Source organism: Scylla paramamosain, chromosome 33 (genome assembly GCF_035594125.1).
Source record: "Scylla paramamosain isolate STU-SP2022 chromosome 33, ASM3559412v1, whole genome shotgun sequence".
In the NCBI taxonomy this organism is placed as follows: domain Eukaryota; kingdom Metazoa; phylum Arthropoda; class Malacostraca; order Decapoda; family Portunidae; genus Scylla; species Scylla paramamosain.
Genome location: NC_087183.1, coordinates 1,600,216 through 1,620,287, shown reverse-complemented (window position 1 = coordinate 1,620,287; position 20,072 = coordinate 1,600,216). Strand labels below are relative to the sequence as shown.

At 39.5% G+C, this 20,072-nt stretch overlaps 1 protein-coding gene across 3 annotated transcripts in view; it reads right to left on the bottom strand.

Annotated features, from left to right (window-relative positions):
* The window catches only part of LOC135089525 (cholinesterase 2-like), a 112,817-nt gene that overhangs the window by 70,567 nt on the left and 22,178 nt on the right, over window positions 1-20,072 (bottom strand). For 2 of the 3 annotated variants that reach the window (XM_063985163.1, XM_063985164.1), the window contains exon 2: window positions 13,952-14,050. Coding sequence is in view for 1 of the 3 variants with exons in the window: in XM_063985161.1 (XP_063841231.1) it covers window positions 6,187-6,203 (17 nt within the window). In the remaining 2 variants the exon portion in view is untranslated. Of the gene's footprint in view, window positions 1-6,186; window positions 6,972-13,951; window positions 14,051-20,072 lie in introns of those variants that run through there. The other variant, XM_063985161.1, reaches the window with a different exon arrangement.

Here is a 20,072-nt window from a genome sequence, read left to right as displayed (position 1 = left end):
GTCTGTCCTCTTCTCATAATCTAAACTAGAAACATCACATCTGATCTCTTGCTAAATCAGCTTCTATGAAGTTAGCCGTTCTGAGACGTCTCCGCCAGCTTTTCTCACCAACCCAGCTGGTAAATCCGTACAAAGGCCTTATACGTCTATGTATGGAGTATGCTTCACATATGTTAGGAGGGGGGTTGTTCCACTTATACCGCCCTTCTAGAAAGGGTGGAATCAAAAGCTTTTCGTCTCATCAACTCCTCTCCTCTGACTGTTTTCAGTCTCTCATCGCCACAGTGTTGCATCTCTAGCTATCTTCTTCCGCTGTTTTCATGCTAACTGCTTTTCTGATTTTGCTAACTGCATTTCTCCCCTCCCCCTGCGGCCTCGCTGCACAAGACTTTCTTCTTTCTCTCACCCTTATTCTGTCCAACTCTCTAATGCAAGAGTTAACCAGCATTCTCGGTCATTCATCCCTTTCTCTGGTAAACTCTGGGACTCCCTGGTTGCTTCTGTATTTCCACCTTCCTATGACTTGAATGCTTTCAACAGGGAGGTTTCAAGACACTTATCCTTCAATATTTGAGTGCCGCTTCGGACCCTATCCGGGGACTGGTATCTCAGTGGATTTTTATTTTATTGGATTTTTGTTGCCCTTGGCCGAAGTCCCTCCTACATAAAAAAAAAAAAAAAAAATCAAAAGTGGAATTTAAGTGGACCCAAAAGAAAACATTAACCAGGGCTGAGAGTTTATGTTATTGGCATGATATAGTAGGAGATGTAAAAAAAAAAAAAACATGTCAAAAGGTGCTCTCTATGCCAGCAAACTAAAGGATACCAAGGATTTAAACAACAATGGAAGGAATTGCCTGCTATACACAAACCTTTAGATAGGATAGGAATGGATTAAACTGACATGACTACTGGCATCAATAACTTTAGGTATGTACTCACAGTACTGGACCACTATAGTAGGTACACTAGATTTTATCCCCCTCACAAGTAAGAATACTGAAGAGATAGTCAGAAACATGGAAAATTAGGTAACCAATTTTGATAGCCCTAGAGGGATAGTCTTAGATAATGGTGGGGAATTTACATCCCGGGACTTCAAGGAGTTCTGCAGCAGGCACCAGATGGAGGTCCATTACACCACCCCATATCATCCCAGAGGCAATGCTATTGTTGAGCACCGGCACAAAACCCTGCAGACGATGCTGACCGCCCTCTGCCAGGGGTACCCTCTCCGCTAGCCTAAGGTGCTGGCACAGTACCAGACAATGCTCAACACAGCCGTCCACACTACCACAGCCCAACAACCGTACTTCGCCTTCTTATCCAGGTATCCCCCTAGGTTAGCTGGTGGATGCTTCCCTAGCATAGAGGGAGATGGAGAAGGAGTGGCGGAAGCTCACAAACTAATAAGGGAGACACGGGAGAAAATATGCCGCCGATATAGACAGATTGCAAATCGGGGGCGAAGGAATGAAAATATAGAAGTGAACTCCCTAGTGTGGGTAAGAAATGAGAGTTCCTTGCCGGGTACATGTAAAAACTCAATGTGAAGTGGGTCGGCCCCTACTGAGTGGTGGAAGTGTTGAGGGACGGAGGCGCTTATGTCCTTATAAACTTGTTTAATGGCCAGACTCCCCAGCCCCGCAGAGAAAGTAAAACCATATTGGGGGAGGGGTGAGTGAATGATGGAGCCTCAGGAAATTGAGTGCCAGAGAATCAGCAGGAGGAAGTCTCTGCCAGAATGAGGAGACCTCGCAGGAGATATATAGTAGAGTGCCATATTAGTTTTAAGATGTAGGAGTAGATGGTTGTGATTATCAAGTTGGGTGCCTCTCTGGAGACCCAAACTCTGAGAGAAAAAAAAAAAGAGAAAAGGGGTAAAAGGAAGGAAAAAAAATATGATCGTACTACAATTACAAAACAAAAGGGTCCTCCTATGGAGAAAAGTTCAAAGTCCTTGTCTTTTACTAATGGTTAGGGCTTAGACCCCAAACCATATCTTCCCGAGGGTGCGGGAGTGCGCCTTCACGACGGGTGGACGACTGAGCCAAAATTATAAGAGATTCCCTGTTTATGAGAGATTGCCTGTTGGGAATAATGGTGGAATGGAAGAAGAGTGATTGATTAACTGTATTTTCTTGTTTTGGGATGATTGATTTGTATTTACTTTTATGTATAAGTATGTTTGGATTTATTCATCATTTCGTTTTTGGGATGTTAGGTTAGGGATCTCACAGAGGCATATGTTTACTCCGAGGGAGCCGGTTAACTCTCGATTGAGAGTTCCACACTGCCTGTACTTAATATAAAAAGAGGGATGGTGGGAGACAGGTCACAGGATTTCGGGGGACGTATTCCGGCCGAACACATGAACCTCAGTTGAGGTATAAAATATGAAATATCAAAAAGAGAGAAAGGAAGATTTGAGAGCAAAAAAAAAAAAAAAAAAAAGTAGATTGGATCACCAAACACCACACCACCTACTCTGAATTATATTTCCTGTTTTTTATTTTTTTGACATATGTGATAATTGATATGGGTGCATGATATTTTTTATATAGTTTTATTTCTTTTGTAAAATTTATATTTTTGATAAGTATGTCATGTGATATGTTTAGATTGGGTATATTTTGTGACTGTGATTTTTCAAAACTCCAAGGGTACAGCCGTGTCATGGGACAAAATAGCAATTAAGAAAAAAAAAAGAAGATAATACCATCCATAATACCATAATAATAATACAATGAAAAAAAAAACGGTCAAGAATATGAAAATTAACTTTTTTTGGTTATGTAAACAAAATTTTGTATATATCTTAGAAATCAGTAAAACTTTAGAACAAGAAAATTAAATGAAATTGTGAGCTGCAAGTGGTTAAATTAGTTGCTGATATTTGGAGATGGCGTGGAGTAACATGTCTTGGTTTACAAGCCAACTGGAAAATAGCCATATTCCTGGTTTCTCCTGGGTCAGTAACATGAAAAATCCCAATCACAAAACATTTTAGATTAAGAGAAAATATGCCAGTACTGATAATATTCTATATTTTGAGAGAAATTCTTTGTTAATATTTAGATCCAAAAATTATCAATACAGTGTTAGGATCCAGGAGTACGTGGGACCATTAGGAAAAATTGAGCAAGAAAACACTGTGAATGTAGAAGAGATCTAAAAGATTCAGGATATTGCAAAATAATGTCTTATAATTTGGCGGAGGATTAGTTCGTGGGATGTACGGCGGCCGGTGTACTCGTATAATGCTGGACGCGAGATTTCAGCGTCAGAGACTGATTGACATCGTTGTCCACAGGTACGTTCGTCAGGGCCCGAAACTCTGGATTTAAAGGTTTTGTTCATATGAAAATAACATTTTTGTGCCTATACGTATTAATTATTAGTGTGAGAGACTGATTGACTGAGAGAAGAAGGATGTAAAATTCTCTTTGCCATTTTTTTTTTCTTTTGAGGGGGTAGGAAACAAAATTTAGGATAAAAACAGATTAGGGAAAATGATTTTGGATAAGACAGTAGTCAAACACCAGTGATACACACACAATTGAATGAAACACCTACACAGTTAGGCTGTTTCCTATAAAAAAATCAAGGTAAACCCCCGAGGCACCAATTAACTGTTATAACATATTCATTTAAATTTTACTATTATGAATTCATTAGTTATTACTGTTTCCATTGTGGGAGGTTCCACAACTCCAAGATAACATAACTCATTTCTGGAAATATCATTGTGAATAAGGAGAAAAAAACAATTTGAAAGTTTTATTTGTTATTTAGAAGTTAACTTCAATAAAACTCAATCTCGTTGTCATGGATTTTTTTTTTTTCCAGTGCCTTATAGATCTCCGGCTAAAACGCTACCATATAAAGCAAGGTCAAAAGAATTTGATAGAAAATATGACTGATGGCAGCTAATCTAGTATATCTATCTATCTATCTATCTATATATATATATATATATATATATATATATATATATATATATATATATATATATATATATATATATATATATATATATATATATATATATATATATATATATATATATATATATATATATATATACTTTTGCTTTGGTTTAGTTTATTGTTCAACTTAGTTTTGATTCAGCTGTTGTTAATATATATATATATATATATATATATATATATATATATATATATATATATATATATATATATATATATATATATATATATATATATATATATTAACAACAGCTGAATCAAAACTAAGTTGAACAATAAACTAAACCAAAGCAAAAGTATTTGATTACCTACTTTAAATAAATACCCCAAAATTCAATTAAACCTTTTAATTAAAACAGAAAGAAACATCAATCAACATTCAAGCGCAACCCCACACACCGCACCCCCGTGATAAAGGAGATAAATCATTGGTATATAATAGCAATAGGAATGGATGAAATGTACTCTAATACTACAGTTGAAGTGGATACGTCTGATGTAAGTTCATTTACTATCAAGGCATATTGCATTGTAATAATGAATGACCGAGTGGAAGTGTTGATCGACTTGTAGGCTCTGATAACTGTGAATTATTACCCAGCGTTGTATGGGTAAATTGGAATTTACAGTTAATGAAGAATGAGTTTGAATTTTGTATCAGGGGATGCCATGTTAGTGTTAGATTTAATAATTTGGCTAATTTATTCCATATATCCGTGTTGAGGCCGCAGTGGTACAGTGAAACCGCGCGTGCCTTGAGGGCCAAGGGATCCTGAGGCTATGGGTTCGAATCCTTATATTCCACCATCAACATCTTAGATGCCCCACAAACCAACAAGATGAACGATAATAAAGGCAAGATAAAAATGGAGAGTAGCGATACTTTGCAGGAGAAATAAGATAGGTGAAAATGCAGTTATGATAGTGATAATGATACACCACAAATAAAGATGGAGAAACAAGATGAGGGCAGTTCTGTTATCGACGGTCTTGAAATTCTGCATATGAAGATGAGAAAGAGGAAGGTGACAAAGGGAAAGGAAGAAGGCGAAGGCAGTTCCACTATATACGTCTTGGAAATTCCATAAACCAGGACTAGAAAGAAGTAATACGCAAGACATAATAATGATAGGGAGTGAGGACGATAACGCACTAAAGACAGAAGAAAAAAGAAGGGTAAGAATCATAACAACATAACATAACAGGCTTATGTGTCTTGTGGCAGAGTGTTGCATTTCTCTCCGTATCATCGTGATCTGGAATTGCCTCTAGATTGTGCAGTAAAATAGAAAACAACCATTAATGACATCAAAACTATAATATCAAAACTTGCAGGAACACTTGAATCAGAACAATTTTAAACTAATTTATTTTTTCGTCAGAGTATCCTCATTTTTGTATACTGTGTATCAATTTTGAGTGGAGCTCATCAAACATATTTGTAAAATTTATTTATTACTCGTGCATCTTCAACTGCCATCGTTATGAACCCGTATTTTTTTCACACCATAAAGTAATAAAGCTACACGGCATAATACTCCTACAAACAAGTAATTTGTACACAACACTAGTTAATAACCTCCACAAGCACCAAATTTCAAGCCTTGTCACACTGAAACAAGATGACAATAGCCACTCAGACTGCCGCTGCATTGAGCAACAGGAAGGACAATGGAACCACCTACCTGTCTCCATAAAAAAAAAAAAAAAAATGCTACTACTAAAATAAGGATTCAAATATAAGCTGAAAGCTTGTTAAATGTGAATAATGATAAATGTTATTTGTATTACTGATAGTTACTTACCTAGAAACTTATCTTGCACCAACAATCCTATCTACCTATGCTGTACCTACCTTCCTAACTATCCTGTATCAAACTACCTACCTATCTATTATGTACCTATCATCCTACCTACCTACATACATGCATAACTGCCTAACTACCTATCCAGCACCTATCGTCACTAACTATCTAACATGTGTAACTGAATGTATGTACAAATGTGCCTTTCTGTTTTCATTTGATTATTCCGTGTCAGTAGAATATACACGCCATTATATTTCATCACTTTGCGTATCAGTGGTAATATATAGTGCCATTTTTGTTTGTTTTATTTACATTTCTTTTGTATGCATTGTTGTATTTCGGCAAGCATAAAGAAAAGAAAAAAAATGGGCAAAGACAAATTGACTTACTGACATCTCAAATCCATCTTTCCTCCTCTCGGCCATAGCAACACTGACCAGTATTAATTTCCAGAGTCAGTATTCATTGTCTTTAGTGACGCGTAACCGGCTTTTATCTCAGATTGAAGCGCATTATGTTCTGTTCATGCTGTCGTGTTTGTTGTGATGAATACGAGGCAGACAAGTCACAGCGATATCATTCAATCATAGATCTTCACACGCCGGACTTGATATATAGCAAAACATGTTAATTAAAAAACGCGATACTTCCAGAACCACATGCGAAAATTCCTCAAGAGATACATTGAAGAATAATCTTTTCATAGCCACGGTGGTGGTATCACTACTGCTTCCCTTCGGCTGCCTTGCCTTGGGAATCGGATTAGAGTCCAACTGCCTTCGTACTGAAGCTAAAAGCCGTGGGCTTAAGATTAAGGAGTGCCACCACCGTGGTTGTGAAGAGACAATTCTTCACTGCCTCCCTCGACGAATTTAAGTAAGACGTTCTGGAAGTTTAGCGTTTCCCATGTTTTGCAATATCGACACCATCCAAGCCCGTTGTGAAAGGACAATTCCTCAATGCCTCCATTGAAGAATGTTAGTATGACGTTCTGGAATTTTTATTTATTTTTCTTAATTCCCATGTTTTGTTCTTATATCGACACCATTCAAACCCGACATGTAAAGAATCATATCACCGTGTTTTGCTTCGCACTCATCACTACAGACACCACAACATAAACAGAATATAATGCGTTTTAACCCCAGAACAGTGTAGGTCACACGTCACCAAAGACACAATGAGCACTGACATAGGTATCCTGTTGCTATGGCCGTGAGTGATACACTTGAGATGCCAATTTGTCAATTTATGCGAGCAGCACGTGCCACTGAGAAGCAGGCTCGGAGTTCACTAACTCGATGTATACTCGTGTCTGTATATATATATATATATATATATATATATATATATATATATATATATATATATATATATATATATATATATATATATATATATATATATATATATATATATATATATATATACATAATTTTTTTATTGCATTCTATAATTGTACACACACACACACACACACACACACACACACACACACATACACACACACACACACACACACACACACAGATATATATATATATATATATATATATATATATATATATATATATATATATATATATATATATATATATATATATATATATATATATATATATATATATATATATATATATATATATATATATATATATATATATATATATATATATATATATATATATATATATATATATATATATATATATATATATATATATATATATATATATATATATATATATATATATATATATATATATATATATATATATATATATATATATTGTAACCTAAGAAACAAGAAGAAATGAAACACATAAGGAAGAAGAATAAAACAAAAATGAAGAAATGGAGAAATGAAGAAGGAAATAAGAAGAAAGAATAAATGAGGGAAGAAGAAAATAATAGAATATCACCCCTCCTCTAATAAACCTTCTCATCTTTTCCTCACTGAAACTCAGGTGTCTGAGGCAACTGACAGTAGCCCCTTTTTTGTTCCCTCCGACTTTCTCTATCCTCATTTTCAATCCAAAGCTGGGTTTATGTGCGCAATGACTTATTAACCTGCTCTCGAGCCCAGGCTCTTGAATCTTCTGAGTTTTTCACCATCTGGCTACGACTACAGAGTCACTCTCAAACCAAATTTAGCTGTGGTATAAAACCTCTCACCTAACTCCTCTGACTATAAGAAATTCTTTGACTTCTTAATTTCCAAAGTGGAGCGCATTCTGACTCTCTTCTCTTTTGAAGAGATCTCCATTGCTGGAGACTTCAATGTTCACCACCAGTTTTGGCTTTCCTCTCCGTTCAATAAGTATCCTGGTGAACTAGCCTTCAACTTTACTATCTTCCATGACCTGGAGCAATTGGTGCAACATCCTACTCGTATTCCTGACCGTCAGGAAGATACACCCAACATTCTTGACCTTTTTCTAACCTCTAATCCATCTGCTTATGCTGTTACCTTCTCTTTTCCGTTGGGCTCCTCCGATCACAGTCTCATATCTGTATCTTGTCCTATCGCTCCAGTCCCTCCTCAGGATCCCTCTAAGCAGAGGTGCCTCTGGTGTTTTGCCTCTGCTAGTTGGGGGGACCTGAGGAGGTATTTTGCTGATTTCCCTTGGAATGACTACTACTTCCGTGACAGAGACCCGTCTCTGTGTGCCGAACGCAGAACAGAGGTGATAGTGTTTGGCATGGAGGCATGTATCCTTCACTCTTTTTCTCGACCTAAACCTTCCAAACCTTGGTTTAACACAGCCTGTTCTAGTGCTATACATGATATAGAGGTGGCCCATAAAAAATACTTGAGCCTTCCATCACCAGAATCTCATACACTTTATATTTCTGGAACCATGCTAAGTCTGTTCTCCAGCTAGCCAAAAACTCCTTCATTAATAGAAAGTGTCAAAATCTTTCAAGATCTAACTCCTCTCGTGACTTCTGGCATCTACCCAAAAACATCTCCAATAACTTTGCTTTTTCTTCTTTCCTTCCTTTATTTCAGCCAGATGGTACCACTGCTATCACATCTATTTCTAAAGCTGAAGTCTTCACTCAATCCTTTGATAAAAACTCTACCTTGGATGATTCAGGGTTTGTTCCTCCCTCTCCTCCATCCTCTAACTACTTCATGCTATCTATTCAAATTCTTCACAATGATGTTTTCCATGCCCTCGCTGGCCTAAACCCTCAAAAGGCTTATGGACCTGAACGAGTCCTTCCTATTGTTCTCCGAAACTGCGCTTCCGTGCTTGCACCTTGCCTAGTCAAACTCTTTCAACTTTGTCTGCCAACATCTTCCTTTCCTTCTTGCTGGAAGTTTGCCTACATTCAGCCTGTTCCTAAAAAGGGTAACCGTTCTAATCCCTCAAAGTACCGTCCTATTGCTTTAATATTCTGCCAATGTAAAGTTTTTGAATTTATCCTCAACAAGAAGATTCTTAAACATCTATCACTTCACAACCTTGTAACTGATCGCCAGTATGAGTTCCGTCAAGGTCACTCTACTGGTAATCTGGCTTTCCTTACTGAGTCTTGGTCATCCTCTTTTAGAGATTTTTGTGAAACTTTTGCAGTTGCTTTAGACATATCAAAAGCTTTTGATGGACTCTGGCACAAAGCTTTGATTTCCAAAGTACCCTCCTACAGCTTCTATCCTTGTCTCTGTAACTTTATCTCAAGTTTCCTTTCTGATCGTTCTGTTGCTGCTGTGGTTAACGATCACTGTTCTCCTAAACCTATTAACAGTGGTGTTCCTCAGGGTTCTATCCTGTCACCCACTCTCTTCCTATTATTCATCACTGATCTTTTCAACCAAACTTCTTGCCCTATCCACTCTTACGCTGATGATAGCATCCTGCACTTTTCCACGTCTTTTCATAGACGTCCAAGCCTTCATGAAGTAAACGGTTCATGCAGGGAAGCCACAGAACGCCTGACTTCTGACATCTCTAAAATTTCTAATTGGGGCAGAGCAAATTTATTATTGTTCAATGCCTCAAAAACTCAGTTCCTCCATCTATCAACTCGACTCAACTCGATCTATCAACTCGGTGGTATCACCACCCAAAGCAGATGATGTTGAGAACACGCACAGCCAGCAAACCATAGAAAGCGCCGCCTCCTTATTCCTGATTAGAAGATGCGATTACCAGAGCTACTCGAGAATGAACCTTATTGAAAGTTAAGGGAAAATAAACTGTATGATCAAAGTATGAGAAGATAAATATAGTTACTTGAAAGTGGACCTTACGGAAAGTATAGGAAAATGAAATGTATGATCAAAGTATGAGAAAATAAATATAATTACTCAAAAATTAACCTTACTGAAAGTTACAGGAAAATGAACTGTATGATCGAAGCACTGGAAAATAGCAACGGAAGGCATCTTGGGGCAAAAGGTCGCTCTAACATTGCGTGTATGTTATAAGGTGTAGGAGACGGGAATAGACAGAAGTAGACAGAGAGACAAGTTAGACAGAGCCGTCTGACCAGAGAGGGTCAAGATGGGCAAGCCGCCTGCCACAGTACCAGTAAGTAGAGCCAGACAGTTGTGATGCAGTCAGAGTAAAATGTTGGTGTTATATATTGACAGAGGGCTTAGAAAGGTTTAGAATGTGTTCCTCATATTCTAGATTTTGATGATGTTACTTGCCTAGTTGACGATGATGCTTGGTGTGTTGGTAGCGTGGAGGACCGGTAGTGAGATGGTGAGTCTGGTAGTTTGGAGATCGTAGGTAGTTGGTTGATATAGTTGATGTGTGCAAGTAAAAGACGCAATGATGATAATTTTTCTTTATATAGTAGTAGGTTGTACACACTGGATTCGAGATGGAATTATAAAGTAGTGATTGATTCTTCTCTGTCAGTCTAAAGTGATATGATTGATGACTGAGCAGCCTCTCTCAAGACTGACTGTGACTGAGCGGAACTGAGTGGGAGACCAAGACTGACTGTGAAACTATCCACACAAACTAGAAAATACTGATAACCAGTCTCTGTAAATGGAAGTTTGAACAGATCAACAGAGACTGAATCGCAAGGAGCGGAAGCAATTGGGTATGGAAGCGATGGACTCTCGTGAGCCAGTGAAATACGATGTGAAGCACACTAAGGACAGAGCGCACAGTACTGAAAGATATCTTTCCTTATAGTCGGCCAGAAATATGATCGTTTTGCCTGCGCGAGTCATCTGTCCCGACCTTGATGTCCTGCGTGGTATGAGTCGTGAACGTGGTGAAATATGATACTCACTAGCGACTGAGGTATAACGAGCTGAGATAAACGCTTACTAGAATCGTCAGTAGAGATATCACTGGACTTATGTAAGAGATCGTCTTGCATGAAAAACGTATCAGCACTCACTTGCAACTTAGGAAGATTAGTGTCATCACCAGATTCGAGGTAATAAGCAACACTAGAACAGAAGGCGTCTGAACGTTGATGCCTCCTTATTTCATCCGTTGTTGGCATGGTAGTATTTTCTGTCATGACGGAGATAGTAGCAACATTGCGTGATAGTGCATCTGCCACTGAGTTTGCCTTACCAGGAATATATGAAACTGTAGGATTAAATTCTTGAATCGTGAGATGCCAGCGAGCAAATTGATCTGTGAAGTTGTTGCCTTTGAAGGTCTCTCTGACAGCATAATGATCAGTGTGGACATGAATCTTATAGCCTAAGATGAGTTCACGGAAATGACATAACGCTCGTATCACGGCGAGACTTTCAAGCTTTGTGACGTCATAATTTTGCTCTGCCTTGTTGAGAAGTCTGCTAGCATACGGTAATACACGATGTTTACCGAGTGAATCTTTCTGCATGAGAACAGCACCGATTGCAAAGCCAGAAGCGTCAGTGTATAAGATGAAATCTTTCTCGAAATTTGGAAAAGCAAGAACTGGTGCTTAACACAAGGCAGTTTTGAAAAGATCAAAGGCATCTTGTTTCAAACCAGATGAATGCAACATTTTTCTTGAGCAAATGAGTGGTTGAGCGATAAGGCTGAAATTTTTGATGAACTGACGATAAAATCCAGCAAGACCGATGAACTGCTTGATCTGATCGATATTGGTAGGAACAGGAAAATTTTCCACAGCATTTACCTTGTCATCTAAAGTGTGAATACCATCTCTATCGAATTTGTGACCAAGGAATTTGACTTGCTGTTTGAGAAACGAAATTTGATCTTTAAGCCAGCAGCTTGAAAGCGTGACGGAACGAGAGACAGCATGTGAAAATGATCCTGTAAAGACTCCGATGCAATGATAACGTCATCAAGGAAGCAGAACACACTTTTACCGATAAGATCTGAGAGAACAGAATTCATCAATCTCTGAAACGTTAAAGGCGAGTTACGTAGACCTTGGGCCATGCATTTGAACGTAAATTGGCCACAGGAAATAGTGAAAGCAGTATATGGCCGTGAAGTTTCCTCTAATTCATTATTAACTTGGAAGAATCCTGCGTGTAAGTCTAGGGTAAAAAATACCGCATTTGAATCTCCGAGAGACTGAAGATCACCTAATCTCGGCATTGGATAACGGTCAGGAATGGTAGATGTGTTGAGTTTTTTGAAGTCGACAATGACACGCCAATCGCCTTGTTTCTTTGGAACGAATAACAAGGGAGCACCATGAGGTGAACAGGCAGGTTCCACTACATCCTGAAGTAACATACCTCATAAGAACATAAGAACATAAGAAATAAGGGAAGCTGCAAGAAGCGACCAGGCTTACACGTGGCAGTCCCTGTATGAAACACACCTACCTATTTCCATCTGCTATCCCCATCCATAAACTTGTCTAATCTTCTCTTAAAGCTCTCTAGTGTCCTAGCACTAACTACATGATTACTGAGTCCGTTCCACTCATCTACCACTCTATTTGAGAACCAATTTTTTCCTATCTCCTTCCTAAACCTAAATTTTTCAAGCTTGAACCCGTTATTTCTTGTTCTACCCTGGTTGCTGATCCTAAGAATTTTGCTTACATCTCCCTTGTTATAACCCTTATACCACTTAAAGACTTCTATCAGGTCCCCTCTTAACCTACGTCTCTCTAGAGAATGTAAATTTAACCGCTTCAACCTCGCTTCGTAAGGAATACTCCTCATCCCCTGTATCCTTTTAGTCATTCTCCTCTGTACTGATTCTAATAGACCTATATCTTTCCTGTAATGTGGGGACCAGAACTGCACAGCGTAGTCTAGATGAGGTCTGACCAGCGCCAAGTATAACTTTAATATTACTTCCGGCCTTCTACTTTTAACACTCCTAAAAATGAATCCTAGTACCTTATTTGCCTTGTTTCTGGCTTCTATGCATTGTTTCCCTAGACGGAGTTCAGAGCTAACTATAACTCCTAAATCTTTCTCGTACCCTGTACCTACCAGAGTTTGGGTGTTTAATGTGTACCTATTGTGTGGGTTTCCTCTACCTACGCTAAGCACTTTGCATTTATTGATATTAAATTGCATTTGCCATCTATCCGTCCATTCATTCATTCTATCTAAGTCTGTCTGCAAGGCGATGGCATCCGCTTCTGACCTAATTAATCTACCTATCTTTGTGTCATCCGCAAATTTACTAACATCGCTACTAATTCCACTATCCAAGTCATTGATATATATTAGAAATAATAATGGCCCTAATACTGATCCCTGTGGCACCCCACTAATGACATGACCCCACTCGGATTTCGAGCCGTTTATTAGCACTCTCTGTCGCCTGTTACCAAGCCATGACCCTATCCAACCTAACACCTTCCCATCTATCCCGTGCGCCCTAACCTTTCTCAGGAGCCTTTGATGGGGCACCTTGTCGAATGCTTTACTAAAGTCCAGATATAAGATATCATAACTATCACCATTATCTACTGCCTCGTACACCTTACTGTAAAAACTTAACAAGTTTGTCAGGCAAGACTTCCCCTTCGTGAAGCCATGCTGTGACTGATTTATCAAGTTATGTTTGTCTAAATGTTCCCTAATGTTCCTGGCTATTATTGACTCTAACATTTTACCTACAACTGAAGTTAAGCTGACAGGTCTATAATTAGACGCTAAAGTTTTATCCCCTTTCTTAAAGATGGGTACCTCGCACAGCTTCTTCAAGCAGAACACGACGACTGTGTGGCACCCTATACCTGGGGAAGTAAGATGGTCTGGAGCCAGTCGTCAGATGAATAGCATGAGTGATGATGTCTATGTAGCCCAGAGGTTCACCAGGGAGCGAGACAACGTTTCTGAAAGAATTATGAGAGCGAGTAATTCATGTTGAGATTCTGGGAAATCGAGTACAGATATGTGATCATCCGTAATAGGCAGGAGAGAAGACATGTCATGGCTGTCAGATACAGATACATTATTGATAGGAAAAGGTAAATCATCCAAGATTACAACTTTTTCAGACTAAGGCAAGGCTTCTCCGAGTAGCACACCTGGTTTGAGCTTGACAGGCGTAGATATGACATTTTTCAACCCAGTTTTGCAGAATCCATTTTCATCGATTGTGGTAAGGACGGATTCTAATTCAACACCTTTGCATGGAGATTGTTGTGCATAACAAAGGATATCAGTGACTGATACAGCAGACTTAACCTTAGCGTTTACAACATATAAATCACATTCAGATAGCGTTACCGGATCTGCTAGCAAAATGTGTTCAGGAAGAGTTACGCCGTCGTTTGACTGGGAAGTTGATTTAGAGTGAGGCTGTGAGACTGGTATAACACATGAATCCCTTGTAGATAACATCTGATCGCTAGTAGAAGGAAGAGTTGCAACAGATGTCACTACACCAGCAAGACAGGAAGTATCAGAGGAAAGAACAGTAGGAATATAAGTATCTCTTTGAGCGATTTCATTGATGGCTGAGAAAAGACTGATGTCATATTTGCACATGGTGTTGAAGCCTATGAGAAGATCAGCACTGAAAAATACATCAGATACAACATAAAAATAATCACATATGTCTGGTTACTGGGGTGATAAAGGTAGTGATAAAAGTACTTTCCCGTGAGGTAAGATAGTTTTCCCAGATATACCATTGAGATTGACATCAGGAGGTAATGTAGTGATGAGATCCTGTGAAGAGGAAGAGATTTTTCGAAACAGATCCATTTTTTTAAGGTTAGCTGCAGCACCCATGTCAAAGAAGGCTTTGTGTGATACACGTAACATCTGTGATAATACCTTTGAATAATCTAGCATATCGAATGTTAACTGAAGGAAGCGCTGAGTTAGGAGGATGTGTGAAGCATACCTTGTGTTTTGTACGATGTTTAGGTACATAGTAAGGAGAAGACTTAAGGACAGGCGGTATTATGGTGTATTGGTAAGAGAAGGGCAAGAAGAGTTTTCCGATGATCTGTTGTGGAGCCTATGACTATGAGTGATAATGTCTGCAGTCTTGTAAGAAGTGACCTACCCTTTTGTGGAAGGAACAGAATGCTTCAGGACTGAAGGAGTGTTTTCCTGAACTATCGGGAACAACTCTGCACCGTGCAAGAACATGACCAGGCGGCTTGTAACGGTTGCAGGTGACATTTCTTGATCTTGATTTCGATCGAGTGTACTCATAGCGAGATGAAGGGGACGTACGTCTAATGTAACGTCCACGAGAAGAAGAAGAAGAACAGAATTGTGGGTGATGAGGAGAGGTGAGCGAGTCAGGTGAGGAAGCAACAAGAGCTCAAATAGTTTCAGAGGTGGGAAGGGGACGCTTATCAGAAATAATTCTACAGACGTCATATATATATATATATATATATATATATATATATATATATATATATATATATATATATATATATATATATATATATATATATATATATATATAGTCTGATTTGTGAAATTCGATGTCACTTGCGACCCGGAAATTGGGAGCATCGAGAAAGAAGATGAACAAGATATAACCTATAAGCCTTTTCAATCCATCTGATGAGAGTGAGTCATTTGTAAAACAATTTAAGTCTTGGAGCTGAGTGATCAATTCTCAGCTCAGAGAGGAAGCAATGTTTTCTGCCTGGTAAGGATTAATGTGTGAGCGGACGTGCTGTGAGATACATTTGGAGAATTTGAGAAGAGAATGAGTGTCTCCAAGCTTGGAATGACTCTGGAAATTATTTCTGATGTGAGTGTTGAAGTTATCATAGGAGGTGAAAGAAGCCAATCTGTCTAACTTCACCAACAGGCCAGCGAGACTCGAAGGCTCATGACAGATGCGTGATTTTAAAATGGAGATTTTTTCGTTATCAGATGTGGCTGCACGTCGAGTGCATTCCCCCTCAATTCTTTGAATAAACTGATGAACAGTCTCTGTGCCAGTACCAGAAAAATTAGGAAGGGGATGAGATTCATGTATGAAGGTGATATGAGGAGTAGCGGTGGTTTCAGTAGACATTGTGACAGGTAATGAAGGAGAGAGTGCAGACTGTGTGCGTGTTTGCATGAGCGACGTGAAGTATACAGATAATTAAGGAACAATAGGCACAGAAATATAAAAGCACATAATATGATAACACAGCTCACAATATAACACAGAATAATACACAAAATAATAACACAGACAACAACAATAATAATGAAAGACAGAAGTAATGATATAAACACAGACAGGCAGACAGACAGACAGACAGATGACAGGAGACGGATAGGCAGACAGACAGACAGACACAGAAAAAAAAAATAGACAGAATAGATAAATAGAACAGAAGAAGGAAGAATGAAAAGAAAAAGAATAATTTGGATCGGATTTGATACTTAAATGCTGGCGAGGAAGTGACAGCGGATGACTGGAGGAGCACAGCTTGCGCGAAACCTGAGATGACCTTGGACGGGTCCGGGCAGGGAGAAGGTGGTGATGACGGCTGAGTTCGTTTTTTTTTTTTCTTTTTTTATGTAGGAAGGACACTGGCCAAGGGCAACAAAAAACCAATAAAAAAAAATGCCCACTGAAATGCCAGTCCCATAAAAGGATCAAAGCAGTAGTCAAAAAGTGATGAATAACTGTCTTGAAACCTCCCTCTTGAAGGAATTCAAGTCATAAGATGTAGAAATATGGAAGCAGGCAGGGAGTTCCAGAGTTTACCAGAAAAAGAGATGAATGATTGAGAATACTGGTTAACTCTTGCGTTAGAGAGGTGGACAGAATAGGGATGAGAGAAAGAAGAAAATCTTGTGCAGCGAGGCCGCGGGAGGAGAGGAGGCATGCAGTTAGCAAGATCAGAAGAGCAGTTAGCATGAAAATAGCGGTAGAAAACAGCTAGAGATGCAACATTGCGGCGGTGAGAGAGAGGCTGAAGACAGTCAGTTAGAGGAGAGGAGATGATGAGACGAAAAGCTTTTGATTCCACCCTGTCTAGAAGAGCAGTATGAGTGGAACCCCCCCAGACATGTGAAGCATACTCCATACAGGGACGGATAAGGCCCTTGTACAGAGTTAGCAGCTGGGGGGGTGAGAAAAACTGGCGGAGACGCCTCAGAACGCCTAGCTTCATAGAAGCTGTTTTAGCTAGAGATGAGATGTGAAGTTTCCAGTTCAGATTATAAGTAAAGGACAGACCGAGGATGTTCAGTGTAGAAGAGGGGGACAGTTGAGTATCAATGAAGAAGAGGGGATAGTTGTCTGGAAGGTTGTGTCGAGTTGATAGATGGAGGAATTGAGTTTTTGAGGCATTGAACAATACCAAGTTTGCTCTGCTCCAATCAGAAATTTTAGAAAGATCAGAAGTCAAGCGTTCTGTGGATTCCCTGCATGAAATGTTTACTTCCTGAAGGGTTGGAAGTCTATGAAAAGACGTGGAAAAGTGCAGGGTGGTATCATCAGCATAGCAGTGGATAGGACAAGAAGTTTGGTTTAGAAGATTATTAATGAATAATAAGAAGAGAGTGGGTGACAGGACGGAACCCTGAGGTACGCCACTGTTAATAGATTTAGGAAAAGAACAGTGACCGTCTACCACAACAACAATAGAACGGTGAGAAAGGAAACTTGAGATGAAGTTACAGAGAGAAGGATAGAAGCCGTAGGAGGGTAGTTTGGAAATCAAAGGTTTGTGCCAGACTCTATCAAAAGCTTTTGATATGTCCAAGGCAACAGCAAAAGTTTCACCAAAATCTCTAAAAGAGGATGACCAAGACTCAGTAAGGAAAGCCAGAAGATCACCAGTAGACGGAACCCGTACTGGCGATCAGATAGAAGGTTGTGAAGTGATAAATGTTTAAGAACCTTCCTGTTGAGGATAGATTCAAAATCTTTAGATAGCGGGAAATTAAAGCAATAGGACGATAGTTTGAGGGATTAGAACGGTCACCCTTTTTAGGAACAGATTGAATGTAGGCAAGCTTCCAGCAAGAAGGAAAGGTAGATGTTGACAGACAGAGCTGAAAGAGTTTGACTAGGCAAGGTGCAAGCACGGAGGCACAGTTTCGGAGAACAATAGGAGGGACCCCATCAGGTCCATAAACCTTCCGAGGGTTGAGTCCAGCAAGGGCATGGAAAACATCATTGCGAAGAATTTTAATAGGTGGTATGAAGTAGTCAGAGGGTGGAGGAGAGGAAGGAACAAGCCCAGAATCGTCCAATTCAACCTGTTCCTTTTTAGGAACAGGTTGAATGTAGGCAAGCTTCCAGCAAGAAGGAAAGGTAGATGTTGACAGACAGAGCTGAAAGAGTTTGACTAGGCAAGGTGCAAGCACGGAGGCACAGTTTCGGAGAACAATAGGAGGGACCCCATCAGGTCCATAAACCTTCCGAGGGTTGAGTCCAGCAAGGGCATGGAAAACATCATTGCGAAGAATTTTAATAGGTAGTATGAAGTAGTCAGAGGGTGGAGGAGAGGAAGGAACAAGCCCAGAATCGTCCAATTCAACCTGTTCCTTTTTAGGAACAGGTTGAATGTAGGCAAGCTTCCAGCAAGAAGGAAAGGTAGATGTTGACAGACAGAGCTGAAAGAGTTTGACTAGGCAAGGTGCAAGCACGGAGGCACAGTTTCGGAGAACAATAGGAGGGACCCCATCAGGTCCATAAACCTTCCGAGGGTTGAGTCCAGCAAGGGCATGGAAAACATCATTGCGAAGAATTTTAATAGGTGGTATGAAGTAGTCAGAGGGTGGAGGAGAGGAAGGAACAAACCCAGAATCGTCCAATGTAGAGTTTTTAGCAAAGATTTGAGCAAAGAGTTCAGCTTTAAAAATAGATGTGAAAGCAGTGGTGCCATCTGGTTGAAATAAAGGAGCGAAAGAAGAAGAAGCAAAGTTATTGAAGATATTTTTGGCTAGATGCCAGAAGTCACGAGGGGAGTTAGATCTTGAAAGCTTTTGACACTTTCTGTTAATGAAGGAGTTTTTGTCTAGTTGGAGAACAGACTTGACATGGTTCTGGGCAGAAATATGAAGTGCATGAGATTCTGGTGATGGAAGGCTTAAGTACCTTTTGTGGGCCACCTGTCTATCAGGTATAGCACGAGAACAAGCTGTGTTTAGAAGGTTTAGGACGAGAAAAAGAGTGAGGAATGTACGCCTCCATGCCAGACACTATCATCTCTGTTATGCGCTCAGCACACAAAGATGGGTCTCTGACACGGAAGCAGTAATCATTCCAAGGAAAATCAGCAAAATACCTCCTCAGGTCCCCCCAACTAGCAGAGGCAAAATGCCAGAGGTACCCTTCGTTTATGGGGATCCTGAGGAGGGACTGGAGCGATAGGATAAGATACAGATATGAGATTGTGATCGTAGGAGCCCAACGGAGAAGAAAGGGTGACAGCATAAGCAGAAGGATTAGAGGTCAGGAAAAGGTGAAAAATGTTGGGCGTATCTCCAAGACGGTCAGGAATATGCACCAATTGCTCTAGGTCATGGAGGAGAGCAAAGTTGTAGGCTAGTTCACCAGGATGGTCAGTGAAGGGAGAGGAAAGCCAAAGCTGGTGGTGAACATTGAAGTCTCCAAGAATGGAGATCTCTGCAAAAGGTAAGAGGGTCAGAATGTGTTCCATTTTGGAAGTTAAGTAGTTAAAGAATTTCTTACAGTCAGAGGAGTTAAGTGAGAGGTATACAGCACAGATCAATTTAGTTTGAGAGTGACTCTGTAGTCGAAGCCAGATGGTGGAAAGCTCGGAAGATTCAAGAGCTTGGGCACGAGAGCAGGTTAAGTCACTGCGCACATAAACGCAGCATCCAGCTTTGGATAAAAAATGAGGATAGAGTAAGTAGGAGGAAACAGAAAAGGGGCTACTGTCAGTTGCCTCAGACACCTGAATT